This window comes from Tripterygium wilfordii, chromosome 12, assembly GCF_013401445.1.
Source record: "Tripterygium wilfordii isolate XIE 37 chromosome 12, ASM1340144v1, whole genome shotgun sequence".
Classification (NCBI taxonomy): domain Eukaryota; kingdom Viridiplantae; phylum Streptophyta; class Magnoliopsida; order Celastrales; family Celastraceae; genus Tripterygium; species Tripterygium wilfordii.
This window is the reverse complement of record NC_052243.1, coordinates 4,991,938-5,014,105: the sequence shown is the minus strand read 5'-3', so window position 1 is coordinate 5,014,105 and position 22,168 is coordinate 4,991,938. Positions and strand designations below refer to the sequence as shown.

At 37.1% G+C, this 22,168-nt stretch overlaps 3 protein-coding genes across 5 annotated transcripts; 1 reads left to right on the top strand and 2 right to left on the bottom strand.

Moving 5' to 3' along the window:
• The first annotated feature begins 1,105 nt into the window (after positions 1-1,105).
• Positions 1,106-9,481, top strand: LOC120011178 (WD repeat-containing protein PCN-like). The gene is made up of 11 exons (XM_038862245.1): positions 1,106-1,417; positions 1,504-1,647; positions 2,698-3,007; positions 3,093-3,156; positions 3,332-3,445; positions 3,572-3,734; positions 5,030-5,180; positions 5,299-5,897; positions 6,695-6,876; positions 7,950-8,210; positions 8,929-9,481. Exons 1-11 carry the CDS (start codon positions 1,256-1,258, stop codon positions 9,203-9,205), a joined length of 2,427 nt encoding a protein of 808 aa, XP_038718173.1. The 5' UTR covers positions 1,106-1,255; the 3' UTR covers positions 9,206-9,481.
• Positions 9,482-10,996: 1,515 nt separating this feature from the next.
• On the bottom strand, positions 10,997-12,409 carry LOC120011484. Of its 2 annotated transcripts, none has more exons than XM_038862608.1 (4): positions 11,637-12,409; positions 11,460-11,543; positions 11,306-11,360; positions 10,997-11,225 (listed from the first exon to the last, which is right to left on the bottom strand). In XM_038862608.1, the coding sequence occupies exons 1-4, from the start codon at positions 11,994-11,996 to the stop codon at positions 11,197-11,199; spliced, it is 528 nt and encodes a 175-aa protein (XP_038718536.1). In that variant the 5' UTR covers positions 11,997-12,409; the 3' UTR covers positions 10,997-11,196. The 2 variants fall into 2 exon arrangements, with proteins under 2 accessions (XP_038718536.1, XP_038718538.1); XM_038862610.1 differs by having other exon boundaries at positions 11,460-11,540; positions 11,637-12,394.
• Positions 12,410-17,578: 5,169 nt separating this feature from the next.
• LOC120011443 lies at positions 17,579-21,321 on the bottom strand. 2 transcript variants are annotated; one of them, XR_005471028.1, is made up of 3 exons: positions 19,975-21,321; positions 18,038-18,179; positions 17,579-17,930 (listed from the first exon to the last, which is right to left on the bottom strand). XR_005471028.1 is itself a non-coding variant. In XM_038862556.1 (2 exons), exon 1 carries the CDS (start codon positions 21,263-21,265, stop codon positions 19,997-19,999), a length of 1,269 nt encoding a protein of 422 aa, XP_038718484.1. In that variant the 5' UTR covers positions 21,266-21,321; the 3' UTR covers positions 17,614-18,179; positions 19,975-19,996. The 2 variants fall into 2 exon arrangements, 1 of the variants encoding a protein (XP_038718484.1); XM_038862556.1 differs by having other exon boundaries at positions 17,614-18,179.
• Between the last annotated feature and the right edge of the window lie 847 nt (positions 21,322-22,168).

Genomic DNA, 22,168 nt, shown 5'->3' with positions numbered 1-22,168 from the left:
CAACATTGGATCCATCAGTTTGCTGCAAATATACATTCATAAAGAAAGTCTCCATAATGGACAGTTCTATAAAACGTAGTAACAAAACTTTTAAGAGATCACAACGTTTTCCCTCTCAAATCGCGCACCTATACCATTGGTACCCTACCACTAATGGTGACAACTCAGCTTTTCATCTGCCATGTCAAGTTTTTGATGGAAATTGTTTGGTCAACATTACAGGTCAGCAGTTTGACTGCCCAGTTATATAGAAATTCTACTCGTGAAACACTGGTGTAAAATGAGTGGTTAAAGTGAAACAAATGAAACGCGAGGGACTGAGTTGTAACAGGGGCTATCTGTCAATGGCCAAAAGTGTACTTTACTCCAGTCAAGCGTGCTGGACATTGTCTGATCGATCGGGATTGCTCCCGATGGATCGAAATTTCCCACTGACCATTTTTTCATATTCAATTTTCGATTGATCAGAATGGTACATCTGCACTACATTTCACATATTCTCAGCTTAAAACCCTCCGATTCACTCGTTATAAATTTCTAATGATTTTTACCCTTAAATTTGACTTCAAACATGTCTATCCGACTCAAATGGATATATACTCGACATGTGTCATTCGTACTAGGACTCTAAAGGTACGAGGTATTACAGTGTCCTTATTTGAAAAATGCATGATTTTTTTTTTTTGAAATGATGGACCAGATGTACGTAGTTGGAGTGGTGGGGTTTGAAATGATCGATTTGTCATCGTTTGTGGAAACTCGTGATAATCATTGTGTGGGGGGTGAAAGAAGCAATATGGGGGTATATATAGCAACACCATTTTTTTTGCCGTATCAATATGAAAGAGATTTGTTACTACTCTCTTGCTTCTACATCCAACAATCCAACAATCCAACAATGTCATCGTCCTAAATTCCCCCACCCCCTAGGGGCCTAAATTTTTATCATTGCTATTAACAAAATAACAAGAATATCGAAACGGTACCGGTTGCTAGCTGATAGACTCAGACCGGTTCAATACCCGCACGCACCCCGGTCTAACCAGGCCCGATTTACTTTTGCACCTTTTAATAGATCGCGCTTGAAGCCTTAAACCCTCAAAAACCTAACCTCTCATCGCCCGCCTACTTCCGTTTCCCTCTCATGCTTTCTCAGCCCCTTCACCTTCTACTTGTTTGCATTTACTCCGGCAGGCAGAAGATCGCAAGATTTATACGTTATTGATTATTGGTTTACTCCGTAATTTGCAACGACATGTTCAAAGTTTACCGGAATAGCTCAATCGACTGGATGCCGTCTCCGGTAGTAGCCCTAGCAACCAGCGCTGACAACTCTCAGGTTGCCGCCGCTCGGGAGGACGGTTCACTCGAGATTTGGCTCGTCTCTCCTGGCTCTGTAGGCTGGCACTGTCAGCTGGTACCAAAACAAAACAAATATTTTACTAATTTTGTTATTATTTGAGAAGCTATTTTCCGTATTATGATATTGGTTGATTTTCCTAGACGATTCACGGAGACCCTAATTCGAGAGTTTCCTCGCTGGTGTGGTGTCGTGCTGGTTCAAAAGGGTTGCATTGTGGCCGGTTGTTTTCCTCCAGTATTGATGGGTCGGTTTCGGAGTGGGATCTTTTTAATTTGAAGCAGAAGGTGATAACTATTGTGTGCAATACTATGGATTTCATTTCTTGCTTTGTATATTTGCTCTCCATTTGATTTGCTCTTAACACAATAAAATTACAGTTTCTGCTTTGTTTGGGATTATATGACTTACACTGGTTATGTAAAAGCATCACTGTATCATACCCGAGTGTCTAACTTTTTTTGAGAAGAAATTTTTTTATTCAAGCACCAAGGGGGCTCAACCCAGACAAATTAGAAGGGAGAGATATTCAAAAGATAAAAAATATTCTCAGAAAAAGAAGAACCCCAAAATCTAAGGCAATCAAACCAGTTTACTAAGAAGGAGTCTATGGAGGCTTCAATGTTGTTGAAAACTCTGTTATTCCTTTCAAGCCATAGCATCCACATCACAAACGTAGGAATTAATTGAATAAAGCTTCTTTGCTGTTTGTCCCTGCCAGGAAATCCCCAGCATCATCAGAACGTTTGCCCAAGTAACTTAATAAAGCAAATGTTTAAACTTTCTGTTATCTGGACCTGGATTTAAATTGTTTATTTTTTGTTTACATATTGTTATTTGGTACACTGGGTGAGTTCTACTCAACATCTTTAGTTCCATATAAGTTATGGCCAACTACATGGATCTCCTTTTTCCCCTCAAATGTTGGTGTTAGTTATTCTCCCATTAGGACGTTGGAGAAGCAATAGTCACTCTTTTATTTGCTCTGGCTATATCATTTGTCTACAATGGATTCCTCGACCAATGCAACTGAAATTAAGATGGTTAAAAGGTTAAGACAACTAAAAGAGAGCCTGTTTCTAGGTAATTCTATGTGAAATTCTCTAGCTTGGCCCACAAGTCCTCATTGTTTTGTTCCCTGAAAAATTCTGTTAAGTTTAGGTCTCCATATATAGTTCCCCACCATTCCTTATGTAATCAGTGTGGGAGTGGGGGTCATTAGATCATCATACCTGACACATATCCTTGTATGTCCTCATCCAAACTCCATACAGGGATCGTGTATGACACTGTCAGTGGTTAAGTTATCTTTTGTTGGTTTATTGGTTTATTTGCAGACTGTATTAGAGTCCATTGGGGTCTCAATCTGGCAGATGGCTGTGGCACAATCTAATGCTCCTCCGAGTTACACAAAGCCTAAGTCCCAAAATACTGGAAATGGCTTTTTAAATGGTAATATTGGAGATGATGACGACAATGAATCTAGTGAAAGTGAGTCAGACTCAGACTCAGACGAAGTCCACGAGAAATCAGTTGCTGATGATTCACTACTTGTGGCAATGGGTTGTGATGATGGTTGTGTTAGACTTTACAATATCTCTGAATCAGATGAGTTGTTATACAATAAATCATTGCCTAGGGTCAGTGGTGAGATTTCTACACTCAAAATGAACTTTTGTTTTTGTTTTGTTGCTTTTCACATATGAATTCTTGTTTTTATTGTAAATTGCAGGTCGTGTTTTAAGTGTGGCTTGGGGTCCTGATGCTAACAGACTATATTCGGGGAATAGTGATGGGTGAGTATTTTACGTGCTGATGTTGCTTTTTTGTGCTGACCGCCAAAGTCCGATGGATTATCTTATTGTAAAATGAGATAAAGCGTATGGTTGCATAAAATTTTATGCTTTCTCCCATCTCTCTCTCCCATGATTAAGTATATTCAATTGTATAAATGAAATGGCCTTTTTGCAGGATTGTAAGGTGTTGGAATCCAAAACTTGGTCACGAAATCTATAGGATTACACTTGGGCTTGGAGGACTGGGTAGTGGACCCGAACTATGTGTTTGGTCATTACTTGCTCTGAGGTAGAGATGGCAACTTCTCTGTACAGATTTTGTAATCCTTGCATGTGTTTTACTGTTTTAGTATTGGTGCCTTTGGGTCATTGGCAACTTCTATTTTTCTTGATAAATTGTTTATTTTTGATTCAGGTGTGGGACCCTTGTTACTGCGGACAGTACTGGTAGTGTTCAGTTTTGGGATTCTCAGCATGGAACTCTTATACAAGGACATTCTTACCACAAAGGAGATGTGAATGCACTAGCAACTGCCCCTGGGCATAACAGGGTGTTTTCTGCTGGTTCTGATGGCCAGGTACATGCTATTAGTCTGTTTCAAAACTGAAATTGATTAAAACCTTGTTTGTAGTGCAACCTCAATTTAAGAAAATTGAACAAGTAATTTTGTTAGTTTTTTTTTTTTAAAACTTAAAAATGTAATTAAATTGAAGGGCACCAAGCAAGTGCCAATCAGTACGTCAAGCTATGAGCTGTTCAATGACGCTTTCCCTTACATTAGTATCCCTCCAGCCAGCTTTAAGCAATTCAGTGACACTTTCCCTTGCATTAGGATCCCTCCAGCCATCCCTATTTTTTATAAAACCATGCATTTTCAGTATTATAGAAAGAATATTCCTTTATTACCAAGGGATATGGATCATGAGGTGTTATGCCATTTTCCAATATCTTCCAAATGGAGCCCAATTATCGCGGCCACTTTGTTATAGTGGGAACTGGGAACTTAGACTTGATTTTTGATCCTTAAGTAATAAGTGAGTAGATTTTGAAGTGCAGTCAGCAAAGCTGGAATAGCTAATAATAAGGTTATTTCGTAGGGTTGACTTGAATCATTGGCTGATATACATTCCTGGATACCATTTTGAAGTTTTGATGTGATTAATTTTATTTAATGCTTTTAATTATGAAATACAGGCATGCAATTTATATTTTAAGAGCAAAATATTTTGCTGAACATGATTATTGTATCTCGTGTCTTATTTTTGGCAAGGCTGAACATTTAGGATATTGTGAGGTCGAACATTTTGTTATTCAAATCATAGGCGGATTCAAGGCCAATGGAAATCAGATAAAAGCAAGTATTGGATATTTTATTTTTTTGATTATAAAGAACTTGATATTTAACAGAGAGTTATTTGGAAATCATTTGTTTTATATTCTTTCAAATGAAAATATGTGAACTGTTTATCTATACTGATGCATATGTTGAAGAATTACTTGTCGAAGATTTTTTGTCATAATTTTTTTGGTATTGTGGCAAATTATTATGACAAGTTAGGAACTGTGTCAATTTTAAAATTTGAATTGAGAGTGGGTCATTTTTATATGTGTTCTTGTTAAGTACATATATTTTTTGTGAGAAGCAAGCATATCTGATTAAACTGTTAAGTATATATTTTTTTAAAAAAAGAAGGTTTAATATTTCCTTTCCACTTTTTAAAATAATTTTCAGTTCAAGTATGGCCATGAATAAGCTGTAGAAAAGTATGATTGTTTCGTATTGAATGAAATATTTTTAAATCCCCCACTCTGGTTCTCCATGAGGTGAGAAGGGGATATGACTAGTGCTCATTAAGTTTCTTCTGGCTGTAGGTTATTCTTTATAAACTTTCGAGTGAGATAGTTGGGTCGAGTGCTGACAACACTTTAGCAGTGATGAATAAATGGACCTACATTGGTTATGTAAGAGCTCACACTCATGATGTCAGGGCCTTGGCAGTGGCTGTACCTATCAGTCGCGAAGGTCTGTTGATGAGCTACTTTTGATATAGTTATTATATATTCTTATTGTTATTCTTACTTTTATTTCGATTGTGGTTGATGATGGTATTGTTGTTTTTCTCCTAAACTGTGTGAATTAGACTTTATGCCGGAGGAGGATGTAAAGCGGATTCGTGGTAAGGAGAAGCCAATGGATTTTAGTTACCGGAAGTGGGCTCATTTAGGGGTTCCCATGCTTATCTCAGCGGGGGATGACACGAAGCTCTTTGCCTACACAGCAAAGGAGTTCACCAAGTTCTCTCCTCATGATATATGTCCTAGTCCTCAGAGATTACACACTCAACTAGTTCTTAATTCAGTGTTCAAGCAGACATCATTGCTTTTAGTCCAGGCACCTTATTGTTTAGATATTTTCTGCGTTTACACAAATGGCGGGGCACTTCGCAAACTGAATTCTGTCACTTCTGGGGGCTGTGCAACTACTAAGCTGGTTGCTAAAGTTAAGAGTAAGGCATCTCGAAAGATCATCTGCAGTGCCATTTCTAAATCAGGGAGCCTATTTGCTTATTCAGATCATCTTAAACCCAACCTATTTGAATTGAAGAGGCATGAATCTGGAAAAAGCTCATGGGCTGTTAATAAAAAGCAACTTCCTCGGAAACTAACATATGCGCATTCAATGATCTTTAGTTCTGATTCTTCACGATTGATTATAGCAGGGCATGATAGAAGAATTTATGTAAGCCTTTCTTTTTATGATTTTATCTTCAATACATTCCTTTTCATGTATAATGTTCCACCTTCAACCTATTTTTTAGTGTCATACTGTCATGCGTTCTCTACTTCTGGCTCAATTAAATTAAGCCTCATAAATTTATATATTTAAATTTGTGTAACTAGAATAGAAGTATGTAACTAATGTCTTGTGTGGGCCTATGATATGATAAAGCATGTTGTTAGGCCTTTGTACTGTCTTTCACTTACTTTATTGCTTTCTAAATTATTTAGTCAAAAATGATGTAGACTATGAAATTTGTGAGACCTTGAAGTTACAAAATTGAAGTAATTGCTGTTCATTTAATTGATTAAACTGGATTTTCAAAAGATATTATTCATTGGAACCAAAATAAAATTATCTTTTCTTTGTTGAAGTTGTGTTAATACTGTTATAGTATTAATTAACTGAGAAAATTCCCAAGCAAAATTAAAATAAGTACATCCTTTTTTAAGATGCTGAAATCCTGTTCTTAATATAACTACTCTACGCCATAATTCATAGATCCAACTATGCTCTTGCACCAGTTAATGGGTTAAGAATCATTCAGTTGTAATTTTAGCCTTCCGTAAATCCCATAGTCTTTGCAGCTATCATTGTCATAGGTTCTCAATATTAATATTCATTTGTGAATTTAGATGATGATGATGCTGTAATTTTGAGAGGTATGCACAATTAGCATAGTCTTTTCCACAAAACTCTGGTGGATTTTTACATAAAATGTTTGGTAAATTGCGCATATTGAAATTCTAGTAATGCAGGTTGTGGACGTGGACAGTGCAGACATTGTACATACCTTCACACCTCGCCGTGATGAAAATGAAGAGGAATTACCTCCAAGTGAGCCTCCCATAACAAAAATGTTTGCCAGTTGTGATGGGCAGTGGTTGGCTGCCGTAAACTGTTTTGGAGATGTATATTTGTTCAACTTGGAGACACAAAGGTGTGAAATTAATACTACTTTAGTGTGTCAAACTGGTGTTCTCTTAATTCATAAAAAAATGTCATTAGAGTTAACACCTGTAGGCTACTCGAATAGATCTGTCTATAAGTTGTTCTCGTATGAATTTGTTTAGTCTGATCCTCTTTTATACTTGGCAGTGTTATCAAAGGCGCGCCTAGGCGCTGAGGTGCAGCAAGGCGCGGTGCAGCGCCTTGCCTGTCCTCAGGTGCGCCTCTCCTCTTTAGTGAGGCAATGCTTAAGCGCACACCTGGCAACTGGCGCTAGGGCACCAATGCAAACGCCTGGTGAAATTTTGCAGGTGGGCTTGCATGTTTCTATTCAATCTGGCCAAAATAATAAAAAGTGGGTTTGGTCCTTTCTTAAATCTAAAATCCTCTGAGAAAAATGCCGACCCATGAAATCTAAGATGCTTCTTGTTGTATTTATATTTGCTTATTTTCTTGATTCTGTGCCTTGCGCTTCACTTGAGCAAGTGCCTTAAGTGTGCATTTTGTCTCAGGGTGACAAGAGCCCTTTGTGCCCTAAGCGTGCCTTCCCCTTTGATAACACTGATACTTGGATTTACTTTCTGAGACAGAAAATTAACTTCTTAATTTCATGTGAATTGGTTCCAAGGCTCTCACCCTGACATATGAGAAGTTTGGCTTTTGGTCTCCAATTTTATTGGTTTCCAATATTTTTGCTCATAGCCTGAAGTTTGGGAATCACCAAATCACTATCAATGCTATGGATTTTGTAGGATACTCGGTGATCCAATGAGAACTACCTGTAGATGGTTTTCTTTATGAGCTTTTATTATTTGGCATTTGCATTTAGTGAGACAATTTACAGTAGCATATTCAACAACATAGTTTGGGGTAAAGATATGTGTGTGTGTGTGCCTGCTTGTTTGAGCGAGGGTGAGAGTTTAATTGTGGAAGCTGGGAGATTTTAGATTCTTGGGGCTTGTTATTACTTGGAACTCAGAATTTATTTGTGGACCGTTACAATTATTTTATTCAGTCATTTTTTTAGTAATTGTTTTTTTTAATTTATTTAAAATTTGGAAACAGACAGCACTGGTTCATCTCAAGATTGGATGATGCCTCTGTTACAGCTGGCGGGTTTCATCCTCAAAATAGCAATGTGCTTGTAATCACCACCTCTTCAAACCAGGTTTATGCATTTGATGTAGATGCCAAACAGTTGGGAGAATGGTCGCAGAAACACACATTTGTTCTCTCTAAGAGATACCAAGAATTTCCTGGGGAAGTTATTGGGCTGTCTTTCCCACCATCAACTAGTTCGTCTTCTGTTATTATTTATAGTGCCAGGTAATCTGTCTTTATTTTGCTTGAGATAAGATAGAATATCATCTGAACAAAGCAGAATTAAATTGCTCTCTCTATGTGTCAATAATTCATTCTAGATTTCATCTTGTGTCACGTTGAAATTTCATAGGTATCATGTGACATGTTTCTTTGGGTGCACCTCCACGGGTGCACTGTGATTCTAGTTTGTTGATTGTGTGTTCACAAAGTCACGACTGTGATGGCTGAAAACTCTATTATTATGATGCTAGTCTTAATAACAGAGGGAATCATTTTGAAAGATATATTATCTGGATTATTGATGGTAGGATTGGCACCTTATTTGATATTTCAATTCTGGCATGTGTCATTGGGTTGACCCAGTTTGCATCAAGGGAAATAGCTAACTGCACCCTACCTGATGTGGTTCAAGTCTAAAGTAATTTAATCATCAAATAATCTGATGAAATTTGAACATGTGACATTATCTCTATTTTTAAAGGAACATTGATTATAGAATTGGTTGCTTATGGCTAGTGTAGTGTCTTTAAATCTTGTTTTTAGAATGTCTGTAAACTATGCAATTTGTATTCTGTGCAAGCTATCTCCCTATGAAATTATTTGTCTATGTAAGATTCTTTGCTCAGAATACCTTAGAATTTGCTCTATGCATGATATTGTTTCATTGAAGGTTTTCAAGGGTATGATTCAATTAGTATTTGATTTACTTTTTTCTTTGTAGGGCCATGTGCTCCATTGACTTTGGAATGCCTGTGGATCGTGATGATGACTACGACATGATAAATGGTAACGGGGGACTGAAGCGTAAGTTGAGAGACTGCCAAACAGATTCTAAAGTGAATGATAGAAAATTTTTTGAATTTTTTGCATTCAGAGATCCTGTTTTATTTGTTGGTCACCTTTCAAACAGATCTATGATGGTCATAGACAAGCCATGGGTTGATGTGGTTAAAACTTTCGATGCCCCCCCAGTCCACAGACATATTTTTGGGACATAATTGCTCATTGGGGGGGGGGGGGGGGGGGATTTGTTTGCAGCCATTTAAGTTTAGGTCTGGCAATCAACCCTATACTTTTGTCACATAACTCACATCCCTTGTTTTTCCTGGAGATCTGGGGACAAAGGCATGTTGTGTAATGTATTCATTGAGTAATTTTTTCAACATGTAACAGCAGCTTTTCTGTCTTCTGCATTCTCCCAAATATTTTTCATACCGAGGTGTTTGATGTGCAAGTGCGTTTGTCATATGAATAACGTGAATTATTAAATCGTTCATTTTTTTCCTGGACTGTAATTTCCAAAATAAGCTTATGACATCAAAGCATGATCTGGGAACCATACATCAAGAATGATATGAAGGGTTTGCTGGCTTCGTCTATTGCTCTATTCATTTGTAATGTTAATTGGATTGCGGTTGGACTATTGGCCCTGGCCTGCTTTTTGGTGTTTGGCTCCAGGATCTCTTTGCTTCATTTAGTTTCCTCGTGGCCACGCATTGCATGGTGGGGATGATATGGGTCCGAACGTGACAAATCAGTCCAAAAGTTTTTAAAATTATTGATGTTGCTGCTGCATTCGGTGATATGGAACTTGATGGTTATGTGATTTGTAATTCGTTGTGCTTAAGAACCAGCTACAGTACTTTCATTTCAAAGGTTACTTTGGGAGATAAATCAATAAATACGAGGATGTGATTTTCTTTTTATCACAAGTAAAAGAGTGCACAAGAGCAGGATTGACAGAATAGAGGTTGAGGTGCTGTCGTTTTTCATCCATTTGGCGATAGTCTAGTTGGCTCTCTTCGGACTTTGGGTGTATGGTACCCAAGGTCGAGATTTTGAATAAACTAGCTTTTGTAGAATCTTGGTTTTGTGAGCTTGTCTTGCGGGTTTGGGTTAGGTTTATTTGTCGTCAGTATATAGTCGTTTTCTTGAGATTTAAGTCATTTTCCAGGATATGGGTTGCAGCCTAATACTGAAGATGGAACCAGTCCCAGAAAAGATTTTCAATGCAAAACCAACCAAAACAAATTCAATAATTGCTCTCAGTATCATGTAGTATGGATCACATTTTTAGTAGGTACCCATCAAGGGTGGTGGTGGGGGTGTTGCTTTTGGTGGAAAATGAGGCTTTGCGTTTGGTTCTTTCCATCTGAATAAACTTGTCCACTTCGAGTCTAGAAAGTGGTAGTAACATCCCAATTTACCAACCCTAACTTGTTTTAAGCTAGGCTGGCAGTTGCAGAAAATGGGAAAAGCCAGCGCTTCTCCTTACTGTCCTCCTACAGGACTAGTTTGCTTACAAGCTGGTACGGCTGGCTAGCGACACCCTGTAATGAGCCTGAGATGATGTTAGAGACACCCTGTAATGAATTTTAGATGATAATACCAAAATTGTAGTTCGTGTATTGCTATTAGAATTGTGGTTGGTAGATTAAAATGATTTTCTTCCTAATCATCTTTTGCAACCAAACATAGGCATGCTATGTTCTTCTATAGTAGTTACCATCTTTGGTAGGCTTGCACTTTGTAATTAGTAGTCTTACTGTAAAAAAAAAAATTACCTGACAATTAACATATTCCAAACACTACAAATCGATATTGTTCATTTTGGGCCACGGGTCCACACGACTTTATTCTTTTGGCTAGTCGCCTATGGTACTCTTAAGTCCAAAGAACGTCATAAGGCCGTGGTTGTGTCAAAGTGAGTGAATCTTTGTTTATAAACCACTGGATTGTATTATGTCAATTCGATGCAAGATTTTTAGTCTTGACAGAGAATAAAAATCTTGGAGAAGAAATTTTTTTTTTTGTTATATTGTTTCCTCCTGCCTTGACAGACAGTAAACACAGAAAAAGTAGTAGAATTGGAGGAGAACAAATATGAAAAAGAAAAAAATTGAAATCTTTCTTTCATAGCTAAATATAATCCATTTTTGCTTTACATCCCCTCTCCAAAGCAGCTGCAGTTATGATGATATGTTATCTGTCACTGTGACTTCCTTCCTCGAAAACCACCTGCCAAGTATGTGTATATATATATATATGTGAGCATTACAGGGAAAAACTACTGATAGAAAACCAAAATTAAGACTAACCCGATTCTTTGAACGAAGGAAACAATCCGAACTGATTCTTGAATGCAGATTTTCCCTGCAAGAGCTTATAGAGATTAGCTTCTCAAGTTCTACAAGAGTTGGAAAAAAAAAAAGCAATAGAGATGGAGGAAAGGAAAGAAAGAAAAAAAAGTACCCTGAAATTTGTTGCAGAGAAGCCTTGTGAAGAGTCCAAAAGATGCTCCATTGAATCTTCATTTCTTGAGAAACTTGCATCCTGCTGTACAGAAATATCAAAAAGAAACAATTTTAGTTAATTTGTATCCAACAGAAACGCTATCGATCAATCATACCTTTTCCACCAAAAACTTGCCTTGGGAGATCCCAATACAGAGGAGCTAGCAGTGTCATCAAGAGATGACTGATGTTGATTTCTACAATGTTCTCTGCTCTTCACCTTCTTCTTCTTCTTATACCTTTTGTTCCTCTTGTCCAATTCACCAGAGCACTCCTCATGGTCTGCATCACAATGTCTAGGCCCCGATGACGCGTCCGAGACCATCGACAAGTCATCCTCTTCATCATTCTCCATTCTTGCTCCTTCCCCTCCTCTATAAGCCTCATCCACACCACCGAAACCATGGCATCGGTTTTTAGAATAAGTGGATTGGTCTAAGTAGTGTGTCCAACCAGAGTCACAACCACTATTACACTGAGACTCTGATATATCCATCTCTTGACCCAAATTCTATGCATAAGAGAAGAAGATTATCATTCACAATTTGCTTACGAAAAGCCGTCTTTCTTGTATATTTATATGTAGATAAGAAGAAGAAGAAGGAGGAGAAGAAGAGTAGACCAGAAGAATCATGTTCAAATCCTAGACTAGTTTTGTCCTTTGCTATGCCCTTTCACCCTCCCAATTTTTATCACTATTTGGCTCAATCATATTTGCCAGTTGGCTCTGAGTGTCTCTCTGTGTGTGTGTGGGCGTGCGTTTGTACGTCGGTGTCTTGGTGTGTGCTAGCAACATACACACAGGAATTAATGGGATGAGTTGCAAGAAAAAATATTTGTGGTTGAACTGTTAAACACTTTGTCGTAAATTCGAGAAAGAAAAAAAAATTCCTGGAATTCTTCATTGATACGACATGCTATTTTTTTTCGTTCATTACTTTTTGGATCAGTCGCGATCTTCCCGACTCTACAGAGAGTGTGGACGAATTAGATTCATATGTTAACTTCTCCTCGGACATTGACAGTAGAATGGGATTTCTTTCTACATTCATTCGTGGATTAGATGAACTGAACCAGAAGTCTACATTTCTGCCAATAATTCAACAACTACTCGACAACTTGTGCGTGTGCATTAGACACTCTGCAACAGTTTATGTTTCCTCCTAGGAGCTGAGGTCTAGTGTTTGATGAGTGCACACAACAGGTTGGAATTCATTTACACTCATTTCAATGTCTCTATTTGGTTGAATTTGTCTAAAGTTTGGTGCATAAGATAGAGACTCATAATGATATCCTGTTTTTGCATAATTTAACGGGTTTCGACCCGGTCTTTTCTGTCACCAACGTGGAGTGAGTTGGGTTGGCGGCTCGAGTTTAACATTGGTCCAACTATTCGATGGACATGATGGGTGGGAAATTCTCGGTTACAAAAAAAAAAAAACTATTCATCCATCACAAGTAACTTTCACTGTCACCAAGCTAGAGGTTTTATAGCAAGATGGGGGTTCAATACATTGTCTTGGTGCAGGACAGTGATGCTACAATAATGAAACTGTTAGAGCAAACAAGAGAGAGAGAGAGAACCACACATAATGTATGTATATATACACACATACTAGACATTGCTTATGGACAAAAACCTTTCCTATTTTAAGGGGGAAATCAAACCTTGTTGATTCAATATAGCTGTTGTGGGGTCCAACACATTCTGGTGAAAAACCCTACTTTTTATCAGTACAACTAATGTAATAATGCTGCCCTAAGCTCATAATAGTACTAATGTCTTAACAATGAAGTACTGTCTTAAGAAAACCGACAACAACATGTTTTACATTCCTGTAAAACTATTTTAACACCATTAAAGATGGGCTTTGAGAGCTTTTTACCCTTAAAATACAGGATATGAATGAATGAAACAGCTTAATTTTCAAATGAATCCATTTGTGTAGATAAATTAGTGACAAGATCTGTGCAGTGTTCCTTAAATTAGGGCAAAAGCTACTGCATGATTTTTGTGATACAATGATTGTAATTTGTGTGGATCTTATAAAAAAAAAAGATTATGGGGGCCATTCAAGGATCTTCGTCTGCATATATACTAATGTGCACATGCCTTTTGGTTGCTTGTGGGTTGTGGCCCTTTGCCAGTCCATCAGCATGATCCGTAATTTTTGTGTAAAAGTACTCAACATTGTTTTCAATTGTGCAAATCTTTTCGTCCTTGCAGCTCTGTGTTGTTCTTCTTCCCTAAACGATAAATTTTTTTTGTCTCCAACTCTCATGTTGATTAAGTAAGGATACTAAATGGTTAAAGGTACATGGATGCAAGTGCTGTACGTGGACGTTTACATCAACACTCTGCGACTAAAATCGATCTCCCAGCCAAGATGGATGGATTTCTGGGTTATTTAGTATTCAACAGAAGTAACCACCACAGCATGGACAGCAGCTTGAGAGTTGAAATATTGGCAAACATGGTGTCCCCCTAACTGTACAAAGGTCAAACTGTGCCTGCCAGTTGCCATTCTCTTTTGTGAGTCTCTTCTAAATCCACTACTTTTATCTTCCAGAGAAGATAATTCAGAACTAACTCATAAACAAAGAAAAAGAATCATCATTAATTCATTACATAATCTTCCTATTTTATCTGTTACATCACCATTAATTTAGTTGCCCGAAGACTCTTGAAACCAACGACCTTACATACCAAACAACAAAACCCCATCGATTTAGCTTCTTCAATGATTGTAGAATTCATACCCCACTAATTTATTCCTTCTAAAATACAAATATATACATATATACATATATATATATAGATATATAGATATAGATATATCTATGCAGATCACATTCAGGTGACATTACAGTTACACACACAGTTCCAATCAAATTATGTGAATGAAAAACTGTTTTGAGTAATAATGAGTCAAGTAGAGACGACATGGGATATTATGATACGATGATTCAATTATGTTCTACTTCTAACTGTAGCACCCTGCTCAAGTGGATGGGGTCACAAGTGTCAAGTTTGGTGGTGCTGAGCGAGCTATCGACTAACAATTTGTTCCACATCGTCCAGGAAAAACATAATAGGGTAAGCAAAACTTAGTAGTTAGTACCAGCGCTTTTTCTAAACTCAAACTAGTATCGGTTGGCTCAAAGCGGAAAAAAGAAAGTGTTAATATTGCGGAGGGGCCGCTTGTTACAGTAATCCGTACAAGATTAGTAGATCATATCCTATCTGCTGTTTTGATCTGCTGACGCTGCTTAACTTTGTGTGTGGCCATGGCCACATACTGGTTGTATGCTTTGCGTCATGTGAAGCTAAAAACCAGCTGTTAATGGACCCAACTTGGCAGCAATAGTACATGTTGAACAATAGCTTCTATTTACTATTTATAAGGAATGTAAAACTGTAGAAAATAGTATGATACTGCCCCCACAGGTTGTTGCTTAACAAGGCTTAAACAAATAGAATTAAGAATGTTAGCCAAGGCAGAATGCTGAATGCCATTCTTTGTGTGCAAAAAGAGAGAGGACTGAGAGATGTAGATGATTTTAACAAACCACTAAAAATCCTTCAAAGGGCTGGGAAAAGCTTGTTTGAGCCTGCATGGGAGATGAAGTGAATAGAATTCATCATTTCTCTAACAGCTACAGAGGAGCTAGCAGTGTCATCAAGAGATTAACTGATGTTGTCTTAAGAAAACAACTAATGTAATAGTGCTTTTGAGAGAATTTTTAGTTGTAGAAACGGCTTTTCAATGAATCCAGGGTCTAGCTAGCTAGATTAGTGACAAAATCTGTGTTCCTCAAATTAGGGTAAAAGCTGGTATGTAAATATTTTTGTGATACAATGATTATAAGTTATCTCTCCTTTCAGTTTTTTTTTTTTCCTGAATGAATAAAACAGTGTCAAGTAATTTGGGTCTCCGTTGGAATATTTTCTAGGTTATGGATTTACGGTAAACATATTTCACCCACAATGTTGGATGGAATTAGGGACATACAATATGTACATAAACTTTACTGCACATAATATGCGTATGTGGAGAGACTATTTCTAGAAATTGAACTTGTTTGTAGCTCTATCACTGAATCAAATGTTTGCCAATAATATCTTTCCTAGGCTAAAAGGAACACAATCAAGTCTCCATCATTCATGCCAATTGAAAATTAAATCTTTAAATCTCCAACTCTGCTTTATCTTCTAGAGAAGAAATTAAATTGAGAACTTTTCAAGAAATGAAAAATGGGCAAAACGAGAATGGTCAAGGGATGTAAACATGTTGGGTACCCTTCCAATTAGTGAATATATACCAAAACCGTTTCCATTTAAGGTACCCAATACCAAACCCGTTCTAAAATCGTTTAAAAAACTATTTAAAATTTCAAAATAGGAATCTTTCCATAACAGTTTACCATCGGATACTCGTTTATCATTTAACTTTTAATATTTTTATTTTTCCACAAATGTATAATTTAATTTTTTTTAAAATAATCTCACTAATCATGTTGTTATAGTTTGAATGTAAAATATATAATTTTGTAATATTATTTTATTAAATATGTATGATCATGCTAAAATTTAGCATCCTAGTTGTATATCTTTATGTAGATGATTTATAATGTTATTACTTTAATTCACTTTTTAAATTAAACGGTTCGGGAACTCTATATCCGGCATCAAAAACAAAACCTGACCCTAAATCGTAACGGGTTTGAAAATCAAAACCAAAACCGTTTTCAAACCCCATAGGATTGATTTTCAAGTTTTAAATGAACCGCGTACCTTATGAATAGTGTTAGGGTCATTTTTTTTCTTCCCTAGAACGGTGACATAAACTCATATAACATATCAAGATTTACTGATGTTCTCCCACTCAAGTCTTAAATTCTTCCTTTCAAAAAAAAAAGTCTTAAATTCTTAGTCTAAAACCCAAACCAAAATCTTAAAGCCCAAACAGAATTCTAAGCCCAATAAGAGTGATGCAGACCAAAAAAGATCATTTTTTCATGCTTAGGTCTAAATCTATTGAGATTGACTTAAAGGGCATTGGAATTTATGGAGAATTTTTTATCAAAGTAACTTGGAACCATTGTAAAAGTTTTCAATTTGGGTTTGCAAGAAAATCAAAGGAATCTATCATTTGCACCATTTATTTCTATTTAGAATCATATTTTTATAAGCTTATATTAAATTCATATCATTTTTTATTATTTTCCTTACCGCCACACCATTATCTTTATAGTGTGCATACCCATACCATCTTAAAAATAATTTTTCTCACAATTTATCTTCGATTGGTGTTGTTCCTATCTTAAATCTAATAATATTATTTTTTATCCTATATTCCCTTGTGTGATACAAAGGATAATCCCATATTACCCTTTTAATTATTTAAAAAGATAAAGAGTTCAACAAACTCAAACCAATATGTGTTTTTAACTGAAATTCCTTCTCAAATGAGAACTTGGTGACTTTTGAATATTTAAGAATTATCTCAAAAAACATACAAACATCAAACTCAGTAAATATATTTACATCTTTTACCATAAACAGACCAGACTATTCAAACTCTTGAGATCCCAAAGAAAAGGAAAAAAAACCTAAAATCACACAAACAAATGATATGTTTCGTACGAGGTTTATTGATTTGGGAGAAAGAGTTGGGCCTCTTACCAAAAAAAAAAAGAAAGAGTTGGGCCATTTGAACGTTACGTTATGTTGTATTAAAAATAAATGAGTTTATGTTTAGATATGGGTATTTTATGGTACACTAGTAAAATTTTTTTCAAATTTGAGGGTGGGCTTAAGCCGACCATAGGCTAACACTACATCCGCCCCTGATTGATATAGTTTTCAAAGTGACCGTCTAGATATTGAATCAATATGTATAGGATAGGAACAATAATAGAAAAAAACATATCTACAATTTCATTATATATTAAAACATCTATTGATCATTCCATTTCAGTTTCCACGGATCATGTCTATGGTGACATGAACAGAAGGGGGAGCCTAAGATGTCAAGACAAAATAAATGTAGGACCGTTAATGGTCAAAGCAGTATCTTGACAAAGAAAAAGCATTATTAATGTAAAATGTCTTCCAGAAAGAATTTCATTCTGCAAAATGCCACAAAATGTGAATTACCAACAATAGAAGTATTGATCAGGTGTACTCAATAATAAAAGACAAATAATGGGTCATTGATTGAAATGGTTGAGATGGTGAACTTAACCACAATAACTCTTAACCCAAGTGGGAGGTTGTGAGTTCAAGTCTCATGAGTGTTTCCATTATCACAATTTGCGAGATGGACCCTTACTCAACCTAGTATGTACGAATGTTAGCCTGCATTATCTTCCCGTACTAGGTTGAGCAACTGAGTGGGTTCCACTTCCCATGTCTTCAAGCATGTAGCTGATGACTTGCAACAGAGAGAATGAACAAAACAGATGTTCAGAAGATACAATTACATGACCATGAAAATAAGTTGAAAGTTCTGGTAACACTGGAAGAGTTATCACCAAATGTTAGTCAGTTGTCCATCGGATAATTGCGTGGGTTCCACATTACCCAAAAAAAAATCATGGGCATGCAGCAAAGCTATAGCGGGTGCCACTTTTTTTATGCAGAGAATAGCATAACGGATGTTGGTTGATGATTAAGCTGCAATACAGGGGAGAACAATTACGATTCTTGAGAAGATAAATGACAACAGACAATTAAACATTCACATAGAACAATAACATTTATCAAAGTAATTAACTGACCGCTTCCTGCTCTACTTGTCTCAAAACCATGTTAAGAGATTGAGAGCATTCCACTTTTTGGGTTCAACAGCGTATATTATGTGTCGTCTCACTATGGTCAATCACATTTTTAGCTGACACAATTTGTTTGGGTGAAAGGCATTATTATCATGCTGATGATGATGATCTCTCCAGTTTTTTCTTAAAAGCTAATTGCTCAACTTTTAGCTGAGAGCACCATCTGAAAAGTAGCTCATCAACATTGCAGTTCAAACTTCATACTCTTTTTTTTTGTCATCTGCCCATTCTAACAGACTTTAACATACCATGAATGCATCACCTATGTAAGTTGATAATTGATTCATTATATTGCCATCCATGAAACTTAACAGAACAATAAGTTGAATGACCTTTCTTCAAGAGTTAACATTTCATCACATCAAGTTTCAGAGCAGAAGTTCTTTTTGTAGCCCCTTTATCATCAATAGTAACTACAGCAAGACTTCCTTTTCTGGTTTCAATCGAATCAAGTTTCCACCACATACAGCTGTATTTTAAGAAATTTCTCTAGCATATGCTATCCTATTCATGCACAAGTGAACTAAGAGAACTTAAACACCCTCACAATAGAATATGCAAAATGTGCATCAAACTTCGTAAGTGACACCTTCATCAATGCATGGACAATGTATTCATAAATGAGTAAATGTAGACAGAATTCAGAAAGAGGTAAATGAGATCGATTTTTTTAAAAAAATAGAGGGAAAAAAATTACATCTGCATCCTATATGCGTAACTTGGTAGAACACAATGTAGCAAACACAATTTTCTAAACACTGTTTACTGGTTAACTCATATTCTCAAACCAGCTCATACGGTTCACTCTCATCACTTACTCAATTGTATCAAGCTTTAGATTAGTGCAATTTCATATCCTTCCAATCTTGTAGATCAAAAAACAGAATCTGTGTCTAAGATGTTACACTGTGTTTCGTACTAGACCATGACGGCATTCAAGTAATATTCGTTTTCCACGGCCTCAATTTAAGTCACAATGTTTCAACAAATGCTGTTCCATCATCCATGACCCCCACACTATTATCACAGGTTAGGATGGCCTTACAAGACACAAAGTATAAAAGCCATCTCAGGGATTGAAATAAATTTTTATCAATTCTTAGTTGCACAAATCAGAAATTTTACATGTGCCAACTTATATTCTGAGAGCACCAATGACCTACAAATATCATAAATAATTCAGCTCAGATTAAGATGTAGTCATAAGCACCCTACAGGAATAGACAGATTATTGGGCTTCCACCACACCCAGTAACTCTGGGTAATTTCTCAGAGTGCAGAGCCAAAACTCGTTCCTACTTAAAAATCCTTTACTATTTATTGATGAACTCCCTTTCCCTTTTTCTATTCAAAGCTCAGAGCCACAATTAAAACATTCAACATTTTTAAACGCCAGAAACCCTTCAGCGGTTTCCACATAAACAAATCATAGGTTGATACCATAAGAACAAAATCCTACCAGACGGAGCATACAAATAAACAAATCATAGGCTCGCATACTGAAAACTTGCAAATATATTCACAGTCAAGTAGCCCTCACAAAACAACCACCCTGCAGTAGGTGCATTTCTTCTTCTCACAAAGAAAATCAAAAACATTGCAGGAAAAGAAATAATAGGGACTTAATTCTTTACCAGTGAAGTTATTCGGCTCCTTTCAAATGCCATCCACTCCACCACCTCCGGCAGCCTCTCCTTTTCTAACCCAAATGGTTTGAGCATTTGTCTTTTCCCTATAACCTCTACTACCTTTGCGTACATCAATAGGCCTCGTTAATCTAGGATTCCGATAATAATTCACGGACAAGTCACCGACTTTCTGCACAATGTCCTCCACACGATCGCTCCGTTCCGGCAAAATCTCTCTCTTCGGTATGATATCGCTTGGCATTACCATCTTCTTCACATACCTAACACCCGATTCCGAACTTTTTTCCTTCTCGGCATGATTTCGCTTGACATCCTCCTCACCACGATCGCTCCGTTCCGGCAAAATCTCTCTATTCGGCATGATTTCGATTGGCATTACCTTCTTCTTCCCATACCTAACTCCCGATTCCGAACTTTTTTCCTTCTCGGCATGATTTCGCTTGATATCCTCCTCACCACGATCGCTCCGTTCCGGCAAAATCTCTCTATTCGGCATGATTTCGATTGGCATTACCTTCTTCTTCCCATACCTAACTCCCGATTCCGAACTTTTTTCCTTCTTGGCGTGATTTCGCTTGGCATCCTCCCCACCACGATCGCTCTGTTCCGGCACAATCTCTCTATTCGGCATGATTTCGCTTGGCATTACCTTCTTCTTCCCATACCTACCTCCCGATTCCGAACCTTTTTCCTTCTTGGCGTGATTTCGCTTGACATCCTCCCCACCACGATCGCTCCGTTCCGGCACAATCTCTCTCTTCGGCATGATTTCGCTTCTTGGCAGTACCTTCTTCTTCACATACCCAACTTGCGAACCTTTTTCCTTCTCGACCTGATTTCGCTTGACATCTTCCCCACCACGATCGCTCCGTTTCGGCACAATCTCTTTCTTTGGCCTGATTTCGCTTGGATTAGCTGCCAGACCCTTCTTTTTCTCAATTATCACTGGCGCGTGAGGCTCACCTCCCCCTAACTTCTCCTCCAAGTTACCCTCCCACTTTTTCTTCACCCTCTTTTTCTTCTTCCACTTTTTCTTCTTCCTAGCAGGCTGGATCTCCGTCTCCTTCTCAGTGCCCTCCGTTTCAACAACAATCAATTCCTCTCCCTGATCTAGGGTTTCGGATTGAGGTTTTTGGAGATTTGTTTGTTGGAGCTGATCTTGTTGTTGTTCTTCGTCTTTCTTCTTCCGCTCTTGCTCCTTGATCCACTTTTCCTTAAGCATAGCAAGCGTCACGTAGTTGGGAGGAATGTTATAAAAAATGTTCTTGTCCGCCATTGGAAAACTCGCAGAAACGGACTTGAGTGGTTTGCTGTATGTATGTATATAGGGTTTTTTTTGAAAAATAACCTTGTTAATAAACATTTTTTATATCTAACCCTTCTTTTCAAAACACTTAAATCTAACCCTTTTAATAAAGAAAAAGACATTCATATCCTTTCACGTCTTTTTATGCATCACCTCTCTCTTGAAACCCTAAAAATGGTTTTCCCTCCTAAAAGCACTCCTCCCCATCTACGAAACCACTCTCTCTCTCCTTCAAACCCAGTAAAATCGTTCATCTATATCTCTTTCATTCAAAATTGTCACAGATCTAATGAAATCTATATGCCAAAGCTCAAATCTTCAAGGTTGAAGCATCAGGACGTCTAAGCTCCGTAAACTGTCATAGCGACGTCGTCGAAGAAGCAAACAAGCCTAAAGTCGGCAACGCAAGCTTCGTATTCATTGTAATACCCTGAACTTCTTTTCTTTTAGAAATTAGGTAGCACCAACACGTGTTGAGTATATATTTATATCATTAGAAATTAATACCGAGTGATTTGGGGGTGTACGAGTGGTTTTAAAACTGAAAATTTTGACTATAGGAGTAACCGTCCGGACAGTTTTTAAAAGCCGTCCGGACAGATATAGAAGAAACTGAAACAAGTGATTTTTTAGCACAGGTGTCCGGAAATTTTTCACCCAAAATTTGTTTAAAACACTCATTTTTGCAATTTCTTTTAAAATACCCGACCTAAACAAACCCTAAACCTCATTTTCTCTCAAATTTCTTCCCTCCCATCAATCTAAGATCATCAACCAAGGTAAGATTACCCTCTTTCAAGTTGTTTCAAGTTAGATTCCTAACTTTTCTCTCTAGCTGACATATCCTTAAATTCCTCTCTTTGTTCTAATCTT